General features: G+C 43.1%; 1 protein-coding gene across 7 annotated transcripts in view; it reads left to right on the top strand.

The window, feature by feature from the left end:
* Window positions 1-18,086, top strand: part of LOC125459460 (protein phosphatase 1 regulatory subunit 12A-like) — a 219,353-nt gene that overhangs the window by 160,822 nt on the left and 40,445 nt on the right. For all 7 annotated transcript variants that reach the window (XM_059651908.1, XM_059651909.1, XM_059651913.1 and 4 more), the window contains 2 exons: window positions 5,887-5,972; window positions 7,805-8,014. In XM_059651908.1, coding sequence (XP_059507891.1) covers window positions 5,887-5,972; window positions 7,805-8,014 — 296 coding nt within the window. The remainder of the gene's footprint in view (window positions 1-5,886; window positions 5,973-7,804; window positions 8,015-18,086) is intronic.

The raw sequence follows: 18,086 nt of genomic DNA, 5'->3' as shown, positions 1-18,086 counted from the left end.
GGAGGCAGTGGTCAGAGAAGAACACCGGCTCAACGCCGGTGGACCTGACTGAGAACGCCCGTGACACAAACAGGAAGTCTATCCTTGAGCAGATAAACCCGTCTGGCCGCGACCAGGTGTACCTCCGCTGCGCTCTGTCTGCAGGGGTGCTGAAGACGTCGAGCAGCTTGGCGTCCTTCACCGTGCCCATCAGGAATCTGGACGTGACGTCCAGTTGACTCCCCCCACCCGCTGTCCCCATGCCAGATCTTCCATCTGCATGGATGATGCAGTTGAAGTCTCTGCCTAGGGTGACTGGCCTGGACGTAGCAAGCAGGGGTGGAAACCGCTGCAGGACGGCCAATGGCTCATTCCGTACCGCTGGGCCGTACACGTTGATCAGCCTCAGGGGAGTGTTCCTGTAGGTGATGTCAGCCACTAGGAGGCCCCCCCCACCACCTCCTGAACTTGAGAGATGGTGAAATTGCGCCCCCGCAGCAGAATAGCCATGCCCGAGGAGCGACAGTCGTTACCCCCGCAACCAGATTGAAGGCCCACAGGTCCAGGCGCCGGACCATTTCCCGTGCCTGCCGAGGTGCGGTATCCCATACTCCTGCAGAAACAGGAGGTCTGCCTTGACGGTGGTCAGCTAGGCCAACGTGGACACACATCTTGCGGTGGACTTGACGCTGTGCACATTAATGCTCGCAACTCGTACCCCCATTGTGGGCAGTGACCGCAGTACCCTCCCCAAGTCCAAGGTCCAGCCCCTCCATCTGTCCCTTCATGCCCATTGCCGGGCTAACTGCTGGACGCTCTCCGGGCTCAGGAAACCGTCCGTGCTGCCTTCTGGGTGGCATCCCCCCGTCGGGGGTACGGAGGCAGGAGAGTCCGGCTCTGGGTCAGGCTGGGGACGCGCTGTTTCCTCCTTCCCGCCTGGAAGTGCCGGGGGGCCCTCCAGGGCCCCAGTGGCGCATGGCTGGGTGTCGGAGGGAGGCTCAGGATGCCTCCCGTCACCTGGAAGCGGCGTGCTGCTTTCCTTCTCCCTTGAGATCTTGAGCTTCTGCTTTGGGTGGGCCCCCTCTGAATCTCCCTCGTCAGAGGAGCTCTTATAGCCCCCCCTGTAACTGCCTCTTCCCGCCTGATGGTTGTGGTTCCTGGGCCCGCCGACGCACCTTCCTTCTCGCTTTCCGGACCATCGTCCACTCCCCTGGGTCACCTGTCACCGCCTCCATTGACTCCGGGTTGTCGCGGGGTGGGGGAGCAGTGCCTGGAGGGGCGCTTTGCTGGCCTCGGGCCCATCCTGCGGGGCTGGGCCCTCCTGCACGACCTGGCCCTCCTGCACATTAGTGGGGTCCCTGCAGGGCCCTGGTGCCTTCCTCTCCTCTGGGGGGGCTGGCCCCGCATCGCCCCTGCCGGTGACCTGGGCATAGGTGGTCCCCCGCCGCGGGCATGCCCTATAGAGGTGGCCCGCTTCCCCGCAAAGGTTGCGGCTTTTTTCTTGTGGGCATTCCTTTGCAAGGTGTCCCTTCTCCCTGCAGTTCCTGCAGATGGTGGCTTTGCAGTCGGCCGCCACGTGACCTGACCTACCACAGGCATGGCAGAGTTTAGGTTGCCCTGCGTAGGTCAGGTAGCCCTTGCTCTCGCCGATCGTGAAGCTGGACGGTGGGTGTACAATGTTCCCGTCCGCGCCCATCCTCAGCGTCACCTTGACCTGCCTCTTACTGGTCCAGATGCCAAAGGGGTCCATGATGTCGGTTAGGGCCCCTTCCACCTTCACGTACCTTCCAAGGAAGGTCAGGACATCAACTGCTGGCACATGCAGGTTGTACATGTGTACAGTCACCATACGGCTCCTCTGCGCTGGCATCACAAACAGCGGGATAGCGGTCAATACAGAGAGGGGGCCCTCACCTCCTTTCTCCTTGAAAACTTTTAGGAAGCGCTCGCAAAGCTTGGCACTCCTGAAGGTTACGTCGTAAAAAGCCTCCTCTGGGGAAATCCTGCAGGCAGTAAATGTCCGCAGCAGTGAACCCACAACAGTCCAACAGGACCCTCTTCACGAAGAAGGTGTGGTCCACAGGTGCACCTTCATCCACCTTCTTCACGGAAACACGGATGGTGTTCCGGACCCCCTGACCTGGGGCACGAGCACTTTCCGCAGCCATCGTTGCAGGTTGGCTGCTCCCCTGAACCAGCTTTAGGCCGAAGCCAGCATTAAGATCCACCGGTTGCAAGGGTGCACAGCCAACCCGACATCTTCCTTCCACCTCCAACACAGCGCTCTCCTCCTCCTCGGTCCACAAAAGAGTGGGTCTTTATTTTGTTCCAGATGTAAATTGGTTCACTGAGCTGGAAGGTTTGTTCCCAGATGTTTTGTCACCATTCTAGGTAACTTCAACAGTGAGCCTTCGACGAAGCCTGGTGTTATGTCCCGCTTTCTATTTATCTGTTTAGGTTTCCTTGGGTTAGTGATGTCATTTCCTGTTCTTTTTCTCATGGGATGGTAGATTGGCTCCAATCTACCATCCTCTGTGAAAAAGAACTGGAAATGACATCACCAACCCAAGGAAACCTAACCAGATAATAGAAAGCGGGACATAACACCAGCGCTTCGTCGGAGGCTCACTGATGATGTTACCTAGAGTGGTGATGAAACGTCTGAAAACTCACCTTCCAGCTCAGCAAGCAAACTCACATCCAGAACCTCAACCTGAGCTACAAATCTTCTCAAAACTCGATAGTCCATGGAGGTTTTGTCAATGCTAATAAATGTTGCACTACTTAAAACAATAGTGTTGGACATGTCAGTACATAGAGTGGCAACTGTGTACCAGTTTCTCCGCTCCCCTTGTTCTGGAAGTACTGGAGCATACCTAGATTGAAAGCCATACTTCTCTGCAAACGTTGGTTCGGCATTGTCGATGCATGCACCTGAGCTGTGCTGTATCTCAGCTCCGACGTTCACAAAGCAAAGCTCAGTGTTTATCTGCTGCATGTTAACTCGAACCACATGTTGCTAATCTGGTCAAAATTCAGGGAGGAAGCAGGAGCTAGTCTACCTTCCACATTGACTTATTTGAACTCTAGTCTGGAATAAGCACAGATCATTATCAGACTCAGTCAATCAATTCTCCTTTCCAGATGGAAACTGGTCCTTAAAACAATATCAGCTACTCAGAATTGTACCTGGATTACATACCTGTCAACATTCAACTAGTGCCACATTTGAAATATTTGTATGCGGCTCAGCATGGTAATGGATTTTTAAATCTGAATACCTAACTGTGTTATACCTGACCCTGGGATTCCTTCATGGATAATGAAGAGGGAATTTCATCCTGTTTGGATGGAGGATGATGTGGAGGTGCCACTGTTTACTGGGGTGGACAAGTCAAAAGTTACGTAACACCATGTTGTAGTCCAACAGGTTTATTTAAATTTACAAGCTTTCGGACCTTGACAGGTGAACATCACTTCAACTGAGGAAGGGGCATTGCTTCGAAAGCTTGTGATCTCAGATAAACCTGTTGGACTATAACCTGGTGTCGTCTGACTTCTGACTTTGTCAAACAATGAATCTTCACTGTATCTCTTTTGAGGTTGTTTAATGGGCTAATATTGAAGGAGTTTTACACTTTATCTGACTCCTAGTGTGCTGGGAGTACTTCATGAGAAGGGAAAAAACAGTAAGTCTGGTGAATGAGATTCATTAGTTCAACTTATTTCCAACACTTCACAATGGAACAGTTACAACCAGTAGATTAATTTCCAAGTATTACAGGTTTTTGGCTGCCTTCTTGTTTTAAGGCTGTTCTTAACATTTAGCCTATACTGCACCTGATGTTGCAGTGTTTGTTATGACAGCATAGTGGGAGTCTGACTTTCTAATTAACTCCTGACATACCTGACCAGAGCACAAGTAATGGAACTGACTCAAGAGGCTGTTTGCTGTGACGAGCGTTGAAGGAATTTTATCACGCTGAAAACTGTGGAAATATTTTATTAGCAATTTGGTAAAAACAGTACATAACCTGTGCTGTATCTTGCCTAGGAGTCTTTAATGGTCACTGTGAAAGAAGCTTTGCTCTTCATCCAAAACATATTCTCCCACCCAGCCAACTTGAGGTGAGATGGTGTGTTGAGAAAGTACTACTGTGCATATAACTTGCGTCCTAACTAAGCTTTATTTTGAATCCAGTTTCTGCCTGACTTGGATCTCCTTGATTAGCAGAATGGAATGAGTTTTACGAAAATAAAATGTTGTAGCTCTAGAGATCTGAAGTAAGGCCGCAAAATCTTGAGAATACACAGCAGTTCATGCAACATCTGTGGAGACAGAGTTATTGATTCAAAACAGTCAATGTTGTCACTGATGACCTTCGACCTACAACGCTAACTGTTTCCCTTTCCACAGATGCTACTGAACTTGCTGAGAATTTCCAGATTTCCTCTACTCTGGATTTAAACTGTATTATAGTTGACTCAACTGATATTGACATGGAGTACAATTCTGGATTGACCTGGTGCATTTGCTGTGCATGTAACATATTTTGTGTGTATCCTGCAAGTATTTGATGTGGCTTTTGTAGAGGAAACTTCCATCTTGCTAACCTGTGCAGTGCCTTATCTTGGGACTAATTGATGAGGCAGACTCAATCATTGTGAAGGGCGCATTCTCCCCTGTCTGACCCATGTTAGAGATGTCTAGAACTTTTTTTTAAATGTTGTGCAAGAAACATTACTTTGTGACTTTTTCTGTTTCCGAGTACATGTGTTTTTGACTTGTGATTGTTTAAAGGAGTTTCACTCTATGTCCATCCTGAATCTTGGATTTCTGGTGGGACGATATAATGCATGGCATGCTGAAGGGAATAACGGATTTTGTATGAAGCAAAGTTAAGGAAATTTCCTGTTACAGTTGATTTGCATTGGACTTTGAGGAAAGCTCAATGGGTAATAGAGCCGCATTATTCTGCATTAAAGTTAAATAGGTTTCTAAGTCATGGTTAAGAGGGTATGAATGTTATCAAAACTTTGTATCCATCCTCTCTTCAGCAAGGAGATTGCTTGATGCTAGTATAGAATGAATTTCACTGTTCAACTAATTCATGCCAGGAATTGTCAGAGTGCTTTCTGGGACGAAATAGAGGAATCCTTATTAAGTGCCTGTATGTGAACACATTGCTGTTACTAATTGGGAATTGCTGGATGGATCAGAGGGACCTTTTAAACTGGATTGAAACTGTTGGGAATGGCATGGCGAGGGCTGGAAACCCTGGAGCAGGACTCTGGTGGAGGCATGGCGAGGTTTGGAAATCTTGGAGTGGGACTGCAGCAGTGGAAAGGAAACGTGGACCCTCTCAAGTTATCTTTCTTTTCCCATCTCATTCTAAGTTAATTTGAATGGCGCCATGTACGTACAGCAAAGGTACACACTTCTCACTGTTTTTACGTTGAATACACTTGACAATAAATGATTTAATCAGTCCTTGCCATGCATGGATTTATAGGATAGTTGAGAAGTAAATGTTGCATATTTAATGCTGTTTGTACCTAATCTGGAAGTGCTTGATAGTGCATGTCAAAAGAGGTTAGATTAAGTTATGCTTGACAAATCAGCATTGAGATTGTTTCATTATTATTTGTCACCCAAAAATTATTTGGTTCTTTACCCAGCATTTAACCCACTGTGTATGTGATACAGGGATGTCCAGAGAACCACTGAGTTAAATTTACCATGTAGTATATTTGGCATGGGAATACAGTGTGCAGAGGAGGAGCTTCCCTTTGTCTAATGTGTGTTGTACCTGATGCCATATTACTAAATGGAAATGTGCTCCAATGTTCTGTATTGGGTGCAACAATTTTGGTTTAGAGTTGACCATTTGTTTCTGTGTCTTTCAGGAGAAGGAACCCCGATTAGCCCGAGTACCGCCCACTCCAACAAGGAAGCTCTTCACCATTGGAGATGCTAATGAAGATAAAACTAGGTGGGCAAATAACCTGAGGGAGGCAGTTCATTAGACCAACATGCATTACTTGGTTTTTGAACTGCTGTTTGGCCAGATACTGCAATTCAATATAACTACCCATGTAATGATTTCAACCATGTTGGTACCATAAAAATGTGAAAGAAGACTTAATATAAAGACTAGTTTGATTTTAGCCTGCATCCTAGATGTGCTTTGACAATGCAAGTAATCAAACAGAGTTATATTCTACTGGAGCCAATAGGTAGCGATAGCAGAAGGTACTACATTAGCCCTTTGACTCCTCTTTATGTTAAGCTGTCTGCACGTAACTGGGAAGCATCTGTGACTCAAGATTATACATCAAGTGGAAGTCTTGAGTCCAAATGTTCACTGTATTCCGGTGAAGTGTCATCAGCACAGTGTAAATCATGTATTTACTAGGATGTGGGTAACTGTGCCAAGATCATCTCCACTTCAACTACCTTAAATACACCTGAAAACTGGAACTGGGGTCTGAATGGACTTCTTATTTCAACATTTAAGCAGATTCTCCCACATTTGATTCTATGCTTGGTTAGAACTTCATAGTTAGGGCAGGATTTGGAATGCTGCAGTTGATTTTTGGATCCAGTGGGTTAAGGAGGGTGATTGTTGTGAATGTCCATAGCTGTAAAGGTGTTCTGAGCACACGCTTGGAAATTAAGCAACAAGAAATATAAGCAAGAGTAGGCCACACTGTCCCACCAAAATTCTTGCCATTCAGTAAAATCGTGGCTGATCTTTAGTTGAACCATGGGAGACGGTGGTCAGGTTGGAAGATAGAATTCAGGTCAGAGTATAAAAATCTCTTAATCGCAAATTTGAATCTACTCAGTGATTGAGCATTCACAGTTCTCTGGTGGAGAGAATTTCAGATTATCTCCTCCTTATCGTTGGGCCATACCCTGTAGCTCTGAACCCTTCAATCAGGAAACATCCTGTCAACATCTATCCTTTTCCAGTCCCTCAGAATCTCGTATGTTTCGATGAGATCACTTCTTGTTTTTCTAAACTCCTGGACAGTGAAGGCCCAGTTTGTTTAAACTGTCACCATGAGATTTCCCCTCGTCACTCTCGACTAATCTAGTGAACTTGTGTTGTGATGCTTTCAAGGCGAGTATCTCCATCTTTGGACAAAACTGTTCAATATTCCAGTGTGGCCTCACTAAAGTTTTTTGTTTGATTTTTACAACACTTCCTTACAGTTGTATTCCAATCCCCTTGCAAGAAATCCCAAAGATTATTGTGATGCCATGATGGTTGAATAATCTGAAAGCACTCACTAACTAGTCTTGCTTGAGGCACCTGGCGGTATGGATGAAGTATGAGACAAGAGATGAGAATGGAGTTGTATCCAAACTGCACTTCAGTTTGGAAAACAAGAAACTGAAGAAATAGTAGAATGTAAGAAAGGTACAGGACTAGATGATAAGAAATATATTCTATCTTACTCACCTCAATGTTAATATGCCCCTTTCTTTGCAAACGCTCTCAATCTTATAAATTAGCTCCCAAAAGCCACCTTACTGCCTCCATGGGCAGTCAATTTTATGTACTCCTCATCATTTATGTGAAGTTGTGTAATCCAAACTCCTCACCTTCCCTCTCAGTACTGAAGGAAACCGCAGATTACTGAGTTCATGGTAGCATTTAGGGTTTGCTCCCCCTGACCAGCTTGTAGTTTAGCTGGAAATATTTTTTAAAAAATGATAACACATCGATGAATAGATGCAGAAATATTAATCTAGCCATGAGACTATTAGTCGTTGCCTGCTTCCTGCTATTTGTGATGTTTTTCTTTCTGAATGCAGTGACTCCACAGTCCCTTTGTCCAGAAGTCCCTCTTACACACGACAGCGAGAGGATGATGCTGGCAATCCATTGACCAGCCCCACCCGGGCCTCATCCTATGTACGTAAGCAAACAGAGTTGGAGAGCAGCAAAAGGGATAAAGACATGAATAACACGATACCGAGTAGCACAGGCAACTCTACGGCTACAGTGTCTGGTTATCCAAAAAGGTTTGTGACCTGTTTGTAGAGAATTCTCTAGCTGCTTGGTAATAATAGGCTTATGCCTTGCCTTTCTTTCAAAGCTAATGAACTCTGGAAGCATCTGTGAAGAAAAATCAACGTCAACGTTTTGCATCTAGCAACCCTTACTCAGAAAATGTTAATTTTTATTTATTCATTCATGGGATGTGGGAATTGCTGGCTGGACCTGCATTTGTTGCCCAGAGGGCAGTTAATAGTCAACCACGTTGCTGTGGGTCTGGAGTCACATGTAGGCTAGACCAGGTAAGACTGGCAGTTCTCCTTCCCTAAAGGACATTAGTGAAACAGATGGGTTTCTCCTGACAATCAGCATTGGATTCATGGTCATCACTAGACTGTTAATTCCAGATTATTACTGAATTCAAATGCCATGGTGAGATTCAAACTCAGATCCCCAGAACGTTACCTGGGTCTCTGGATTTAATAGTCTAGTGATAGTACCACTAGGTCACCACCTTCCTTTGCAAACAATATGCCCCTTCCTTTGTAAACACTCTCAATCTTGTAAATTAACTCCTAAAAGCTACCTTGCTGCCTCCATGGGCCGACAGTTCTACATGGCTCATCATCCTTTATGTGAAATAACACGGTGTGAAGCTGGATGAACACAGCAGGCCGAGCAGGAAAGTTGACGTTTTGGCTCAAGACCCTTCTTTAGGAATGGAGCAGGGGAAGGGGATTCTGAAATAAGTAGGGCGAGGGGGGAGGCGGATAGAAGATGGATAAAGAAGAAGATAGGTGGAGAGGAGACAGACAAGGAGGTGCGATGAGGTTAGTGGGTAGGAGATGGTGGTGGGGCTTGAGGTGGCAGGAATGATTAGGGAGGCGGGGACTAGCTGGGCTGGTTTTGGGATGTGGTCGGGGGAGGGGAGGTTTTGAAGTGTGCGAAGTCCACATTGATACCCTTGGGCTGCAGGGTTCCTTTTGTGTGAAGTGGTGTCATCCAGAGTCCTCACCTTCCCAGTTGTGAGGAAGGGTCACCGGATTTGAAATGTTAACTCTGATGTTTCTTCTCAGAAGCTGCCAGACCTGCTGAGCTTTTCCAGCAACTTCTGTTTTTGTTCCTAACTTCGAGCATCCACAGTTCTTTTGGTTTGTTTTGAACTCTGGGGCTGGTCTTCACCCTTTTAATGAGGTTTGTTTTTCCTTACATATTATTTACCGTGACATCTTTATTTCTTTATATTCTCTTGGTAAGCATGCTGTTCTCACTCACTAACATTTTTTTGGTTGCTTTGATGAGTTATTGGAATGTGGTCATTCACTCACTTTTGTATCATTTGGTGATATTGGTTAACTGGTCATACTATGTGTAGGAACTTGCAAAGTTTAGCATTTGTAGCCACAGATTAAGGATTTGTAAAAGATGGTTGCCCTTCAATTTTTTTTTTGCTTGAGTCCTAATAGCGATGCACAGTCTCCATGAGAGGTGACGAAAGATGACTTGAGCCCAATTAAAGGGTGACAGTTAGGCAAATGCTCTCCCACCTGGTTAGATATTCAACACTAAGCCAGGACACTGCTCTGATCCAGATTCATGTTACAAGGTGCACTCTACCCCAACCAGATACAAGTCAAATTGCTCCAGAATCTATAAACATCGGCTGACCCAACACAGTGTTGAGCCCACTGTCAGGTGATTACAGAATACAATTATGATCTAGTAGCTTTTCCATCAATAGATATAAAGAGTTGGCGTGGGTGATATAGTTGCAGAAGAAATGGAGCTGATGCTGGGCTCTTTCACTACCTCCAGTATCTGCTGCATCTCACGTTATTCTGTGTCTCATGAGTTGCTACTTCTCAAACTGGCTGAATGTAACTGTGCCAAGTTGCAGTGAGGTGTGAGCCTCTCCCCGCCACTGACAGCATTGCCTGGTACATATACGATCAAAATCTGAGAGGGTGCGTGTGTTAGAATGCTGCCTACTTGAAATCGCTTTAAACAGTATGTGCATGACAACATATCATCTGCTAAGTGGCCTTATGTATTTGACTTTTAAAATGAGAACAAAAACAAGTAAATCATCATCATGTGTAGTCATAGCTCTTAACTAACTAAGAATCTAGTCAAGGAGAACATGTGCTGTTTTTGTTCAAACACTGACAAATAATTTCCACAATCATTCTTCAAGAGACCTCTGAGATCCCACCTTCCAGTTCCTTATTTGTATGCCCAGTAGAATATAATCCTGGATTCCTCTCTGTGCCCTGATCTGTCATTCAATCTTGAAACAAAAGAATAGATTTTATTGATGATTGTTTCTGCAGACAGTTGACGTAACAGGCATGCAGCAGGAATTCAGGCTCAGAGTTTAATTGGCTCCATGGATTTAGTTGCGGGTCCACTTCACAGATGAGGAGCCATTCTTACAGAATCCTGTCTGTCTTTAACTCAGTGAAAGAATCAAATATTCCATCTTCTGCTCAACTAAAACCCTCTATTAATTAGTACAAATAAAAGACAGCACTTTCTGACATACTTTCTTTAGAGGAGCAGTCTGAAAGTACGTGATTTGCAGTTTTGTTTTATGCCTCTGTACTCTTCTAATAAATCTTGTATTAGTTGCGTGGCAACATGTACCTCAAGTAGCAAATACCCACAATGCAGTATTGTTCATGCGCCTGTTAAACATAGGCAGCTAAATAATTTCCATCACTGGAAAATCTATACTTGGCACAAACTTAGCTCTTTGATATTTCCAGATGATTCCAATCAAGTTAAAATAATTTTAACCAATGTTTTTTTCTTAAAAATTGAACTGAGGTTTTGAATGTTCAAAAAAAGTCAGTGTCGCAGTTGGTCCTTATCATAGTTTACTCCGTTAGGCCAGAACTCAAGCCCGTAATTTTCCAATATGTGTCTTAAAGTCATTAAGTCATTCATCAACAGAAAATTGAGTCCCTTTTATGATAAAAGAGGCTGCTTTATATATGAGAGGGATGAATAGTCCCTCTGTACTGATGCCAATTGCTGTAATATCTTTTGAAAATCAAAGGGAAAAAATCCTTTGGAGAGGGAAAAAAAAATGCTGGAAATCTGAAACAAAAACAGAATTCTGTACACCAGACAAAACCATTAAGTAAACAGATTAACTAATTGGCCGCAAGTTTTTGTGAAAAACGTTCCCCAGTTTTTGTAAGAGGTGGCATCTCTAAATTCAGTTGCCTCAAAGTTGAAATGGGGAGCGTCAGAAGGGATTAATCCATGCCGTTTTCTTTGAATGCATACAAATTGTGAGTTATCTGCTTATTTAAATGCTAATGGTGTATTGCCTCGTGCTGAACGCAGATAGCAGAGGACCCAGATTAATGCAAAGCTAACACCACTGAAAGCTAAACTACACCTCTTAACGTGGGAATGCATTTCTAGTCATAGAGTATGGAAACAGACCCTTCGGTCCAACCAGTCCATGCCAACCATAATCCCAAACAGAACTAGTCCCGCCTGCCTGCACTTGACCCATACCCTTCCCGACGTTGTAATTGTACCCAGATCTATCACTTCCTCTGGAAATTCATTCCACACATGAACCATTCTCTAAGTAAAATAAAAAAATTGCACTTCATCTCTTTTTGTAAAACCTTTCTCCTCTCACTTTAAAAATGTGTCACCTGATCTTGAAAATTCCCCAACCTAGAGAAACGGCACCTGACACTCACCTTATCTATACCCCTCATGATTGTATAAACCTCTGTAAGGTCATCTCTCAACCTCCTACGCTCAAGTGGAAAAAGTCTCAGCTTATCCAGCCTCAGTTTATTACTTATAACTTAGAATTGCAGCAGTTGCCTGAAGTGGCTGTGGACAATTTGACCAGCAAGAGAGTAAATGTGATGCAAAAGGACAGAGAGTAGACTCCTAGACGTTCTGACATAGCACCAAAAGTCTTGGCGTATGAGGTGGACAAGAAGAGAGAAGTTTGCTAACCACATGCATAAGAATTCGTCCAGAGATTTTGCCTGAATCAGTAGAGGATAGAGATCTGTTCTTTCAGTCTTTGCAGTGTAGTATTGAGGACCATGATGTCGTGAAAGAAGATGTTTAATGACTTCTCACAAGTGGTCATGGTAAGTAAATTAATTGTTAATTACCATTTCCTTAGAATAGAGCCATCAATTTCTTGCACTGTTTCATTCATCAAAACCATTTTTATTCTCCTACAAGTGGTTTATATCAACCATTGCTTATCTCACCTATTTATAGCTTCACCTCACCCTCTCACCCTTAGCAACACTGCAAATCGTGTAGGCAATTATATCAGCCTGACAACCATATCATGAGAAACATTGCACTACACCCACTCTCACATCTACCTTTCTTGCAAAGTCACATATAAGCTCTGCTGCCAAGGCTTCTGATGTGGTTGCAAATGCAGTGACACAGGGTTGGGAAAAGGCTGATAGATATTCACACACAAGTCTTGGTGCATTGCCTGAATGCTGGAAAACTTGCTGGTCTCGTAAATTAACATGGAGGTATCTGCCATCCATCTGCATATGGTTTTGCTGAGAACTGGGAAACATCGTATTGAGGGTCATGCCAGCCAATTCCCAGAGAACACATATGGACTAACTGCTCATGTTTCATAACAGCACAAGCAGAAGACACAGCATCTGAGTGCTGAAGTCAAATCTGAGAGAAGTCATGCAGGTTTGGCTAATTGCAATGCAAATACTGCTTGCTGCCCTGCAGGCTCAATCTGCTGTCCTCATACTTGGGAATACTGGCAGTTGCTCCATTTGACTACTTATTTTGCTGCCCTGTCCCAGAACAACGGCACTAGTCCTCCTTCCATGCTCGTTTGTCAAGTGCCTTTACTATTGCCAGTTAGTTAGGCAGCTCAGTTTGCTACCAATCATGCCAATCCTCTCAGTTGAGCCTTTTGGAGCTAGAGGTGTGCAAGCATGTCTGTCTGCAGCCTTTTGTTGAAAGTCAGCAGCTTTCCATGTTAAGTCCACTGGTATAGCACTGCAAAGCAGTCGAAGGCCAGGCCAAGACTCTGAAGCCAGGAACTAAGGGCAAGCAAACAGAGGATCACTTGACTTTGATAGGAAATATTGATGATGCGTATGTCGACATTGTTTCATAATGCGTGTGTGTGTGTTGACTTCTGTTTCATTATTGTGGCCCAAGAGGATGTTGTGATGATCAGCAACAGATGGAAGGTAAGGTGTGGAGCTGATATTGAAATAGTGATTAGGGTTGCATTTAATGACTTACCCAACGAGCAAGCCAATCATTGATAGAAAATAATGGGAAAGGGGATGCATTAGTTGTGTCCTTCTCCTTAGCTGCTCCCATGTATGTCTGGTCGTGAGGGTAGTTCTATTATAATGGCAAGACTGTGCAGGATGCAGCAGACCAGGAGAAATATTGACAAATGATCTAAAGTGAAACATGGGGCTCCTTCAGAATTATCTTCGCTGTTTGAGGATCTCCGGAGTCTGCTTGATATTATTGAATCATATCGTATAACTCCTCCACAGTGCGGCAACAGGCCATTTGGTCCAATGAGTTCACACCAAATCTCCGAAGAGCATTCCGCCCAAACCCATGCCCCTATGCATTCCCTGTGTCCATGCATTTCCTCAAGGCTAACCCACCTACCCTGCACATCCCTGGATATTGGGCAATTTAGCATGGCCAGTCCATCCTAACCTGCACATGCTTGGACTGTGGGAGGAAACCGGAATACCTGGTAGAAACCCACGCAGACGTGGGGAAAATGTGCAAACTCCACACACACTTTCATCCAAGGGTAGATTCAAACTTGGATTCCTGGTGCTGTGAGGCAGCAGTGCTAACCACTGAGAAATATCAGTAGCAGCTGGGGGAAGTCGACTCTCACTGCCATGTGATGAATGTGCCATAAAAAGAAGTGGCCAGGACCATTCATAAGCATCAGTAGATCTGACCACCATTAGTGATTCTGTCTTTGTCGATAAGGAACTAACTTTAGTAAAGCATTTGATCTGTTATTCCCTTCCAATTGCTTCTATAGTACCTGGAATTTGCCTTTTGAATCTTAGATGTTGGTTGCATGAGAATTCTGGATGATTGGGACCTGGATAATGAGAACTTTACTGTAAATTTCTACAAAATGTACCTCTTGGCAAAAATCCTTATTTTACCTTTCCTTGGTTAGTCCCTGTGTATTCTTGTTCTGTGATCAAACTGGATATAATGCTTAATATTGATGTTTTCCAGTCAAATTAGAAACTTGAACATCTTCCTTCCTGTTTTCCAAAAATGATCGAAATTTTTAAAAATTTTTGCTTGTAACTCAGTATCCTAATAAGTCGCCTTTTCTCCAGGATTTGGATGTTTCCCTTGTGATTTGGTGATCAGAACTGAACACTGAATATGTTCAATGATACTACCACTCCCAGACCTGTCAGCCTCTTCTCCCAGCTAATTCAACATTATTCCTTTAAATAATTGCTTGCTCCATGTTGTATTACTTTGAAGGTTATATACTTTATGCCAGAGTTCCCACAGTTTGCTAATGGGACAGAGTTGTAATGTTATTCAGCGGATGCCTGATCACCCAGAGAGAGGCATGAACTGAATGTTGTTTTTTCACCAATTTTAAACTCTGTCAACAACCTTTTATGCTTGTAGAATGAGATGATATCTCTTTAGCCATGTTTCAATAGTCACGCTCAGCATCATTGTACAGTTGTAACTTTTGTTTACCTATGTAATAGTTTCTCCCATGCATGCAATGACTCTGTGTAGGCTCGCAATCGTGGATCAGTCCCAAAGGACTAGCAGTAGTCGATTATTTTTAAAGGTCATTGCAAAAATTTTCTCATTACCCAAAATGAAATTAGGCAGTTTTTAAATGGTACCACTGGAAACCACATAGAATCTATGCAAGTTAAGTTTACAATGCTCTTTGTCTATCTCTGGCTTCTCTACATTTGTGAGAGATTCTGAGAAAAATACTATTGTTTTTCCTCCTGTGTTATTTCCAGAATCTTGCTTGCATCTTAGTTTTCCCAGTAATGCTGGAAGTGTAGCAGATTAGCAGCATTCTCCATCACTGAGTTTTGACATACTGCCAATGTTTCTGTATTGAACTGGCTATCAATTGCCATTCATTCAGGTTCATGCCACTCTTGCGTTTGTCAGAATGAAATAAAGAAGCTTGCATTTATGTAATATTTTGCATACCCTCAGGCTACCCCAAGGCACCTTCCAAATAATGATTTATTTTTGAGTTTTACTCTCTGATGTTATGTCATTGCATTAGTTCAATTTGCATGCAAGAGTCTCTCAAATATCAAGCAAATGAATGACTGTATAATCTATTTGGTCTTTAGTGCTGTTGTAGGAGGGAGGAATGGGAACTTGCACTTTTCTTTGAACAGTAGTGCGCAATTTCTCTTCACTCCAGTATTGTATTTTGAAGTTTATTCAGACCCTCTGGCCTCATCCCCTGCTCTTACTCTGTCATATTGACTGTATATTTAATTATGCTGTCTTACTCATTTTCAATGTCAGCACCTCGTGCCTGATACTGTTATGACCTTAGCTGATGTTAACACTGAACAAGTCAGATCCCAGATTGAAACCTGGCTTGGTAAACCATAATTTTGATTTTTCTTTTCTCTCATTAACCATGATGGTCAGTCACTGAATACGATTATAAGAATCTGATGTGTCCTCGTAATACATGGAATAAAATGTTTATTAAACAAAAAAAAACATGCATTATATTGTACAAGTCAAAAGGGTTGAAAATGTTTCATTGTAAACATGAGAAAAGGATTCAAACTCTCACCATCCCTTTTATTCAAGCAATATGCTTCTACATCCCAAAGTTCCAACAAAGATTTACCACCATCTACACACTAATATTTCTTGTTCAGCTTGGCACAACTGTACCTGGTTTCCTTCCAGTAAATTTCTATGCATTCATTAGGTACTTTCTTCTTCCAGCTGATGGCTCTCCCTGAGATGCCTAAAATAAATTATAAACTAAACTTGCTACTATTGTAACTCACCCCAAACACAAGAGTTACTTAAACTTAGTTTCTAACAACCTTATTAGAGAGTTTAATATTTCTTTCTCCACCTACTCGCGCACACGTTTGACCCACTCCCTCCTGGATTTGTCTGTGTTACTCAACCTCTGTCTCTGGACAAGAGCACAGTTATTTCTTTGTTCCTACCTTTTTTCCCCATTCAACAACTAACCACAATCTCTTCACTTCAAGATTTGAAAATTTAAAAATTGCACGCAAAACAAATAGGATGTCAGACATGTCAGCATCAAGATCGCAAGAGCAACTCTATAAATGAAATAAAAACTATATCTTAATGCATAAAATGCAAAACATGAATTAAACTTTAAAATTGTATATTGTTCTTAACAATACCCCATTAGTCTATTTTGTGTTCAGAGATAATGGGGACTGCAGATGCTGGAGAATCTGAAATAACAAAGTGTGGAGCTGGATGAACACAGCAGGCCAAGCAGCATCTTAGGAGCTTTTGTGTTCCGACGATGCTGCTTGGCCTGCTGTGTTCATCCAGCTCCACACTTTGTAGTCTATTTTGTGTTTATTTTTTAGTTGAGTTTCTTTTATGTAACCACAACAGTGACACTATCATGAGGAAAACAAAGCAGTCATTGTGATAATGGATTGTGGCTATGATGTGAATATCCACGATGTGGAGGTACCAGTGTTGGACTCGGGTGGACAAAGTCAGAAGTCACACAAGACCCGGTTATAGTCCAACAGGTTTATTTGAAATTACAAGCTTTTGGAGCGTAGCCCCTTCTTCAGGTGAAGTGAGGGAGAAGCACACACAACACTGAATTTATGGGCAGAGAGCTTAAAAGATCATACAAACGATGTGAATGAAGTGTTGAATAATAAGCCTCTGCGGGTGATCAAAAGTGTCAGATGATGTGAGCAAAGTGTCAACAGCTGAATATCTAACAAAGGGATGGCCTATAATCTGATTAAATAAGGTGGAGGGATATTTACAAAATATTAAAAATAAGGTGGTGCTGGAGATAAACGAAGTGACTGGAATAACACGACAGGTACAAGAGTCACATGCCAAGGGTCTAACCAAAGTAATAAGTCATCCAAAACTGTATAAACTAATTAAAGTGAAGAGATCATAAGAATCTATCCTCCAAGGCAGCCTTTGAGATATACAACAATGTAGAATCGCCAAGCAGAGACTGATAGCCAAGTTCCATACCCCACGAAGACGGCCTCAACCATGATCTTGGGTTCATGTTGTGCTACTCACCAACCTTCTTTATTGTCTTGTTTTGACACCACTATCTGGATAAATTGTTATCATATCTGTACCTTAATTAGCTTGTGCAGTAAACCTGTGCGACTATATCTTGGTGTCATGTGACTTCTGAATATCCACAATACATCTTCCTGTTGTGAATGTTTTAATGCCTTGGTAACAAGTCTTTGAAATTGGAGGTTTGTTGTTTTAGCTGAGATGCATTTTGGCCAAAAACATCAGGTGCTTGTTTATCCAAAGATCAGGTCTGATGTTGCATGTTCTTCAAAGAACAGTGTTCTGATAGGTGCCTGTCCCACATTGCCTGCTTACCTGTTCTTCACTCTGGCTGAATACAGGCTGTCCTGGAACGATCTTGAGCAATTCACGTGGTGTTAGTGTCTTGTTACCACCAAATGTCCTATCTCAAAGCTCACTTGCTCTTCAGCTTTGAGTCTATTATACAATGTATGATAGGGTACTTAATTGCAATATACCAGTTATTTTTTCCAGTGATCATCTCTTTACTCTGCATTGTTGGTGTTTTTCTCTTTAGTACAATTTAACATTGTTTTGTGTTAGCCAATGCACTTGCTGTTTATGCCAGTCCATTCCAAAACAGTCTGTCTTGTAAAGTTTCTGTATATATGCTACTTTTTTTGTATTGAGCAGACTGTTGTTTGCATGTATGGCAAGACTTTCCTGGGAGTCTGAATGTGAGAACTTGCTGGTTTTAGTGCTTCAATGCTCAGTTTGTGTGCATGCTGACTAACC

The sequence above is a fragment of the Stegostoma tigrinum genome, chromosome 17 (genome assembly GCF_030684315.1).
Source record: "Stegostoma tigrinum isolate sSteTig4 chromosome 17, sSteTig4.hap1, whole genome shotgun sequence".
NCBI lineage: Eukaryota > Metazoa > Chordata > Chondrichthyes > Orectolobiformes > Stegostomatidae > Stegostoma > Stegostoma tigrinum.
The sequence above is the reverse complement of the archived record's forward strand: the minus strand, read 5'-3'. Positions and strand labels throughout refer to the sequence as shown.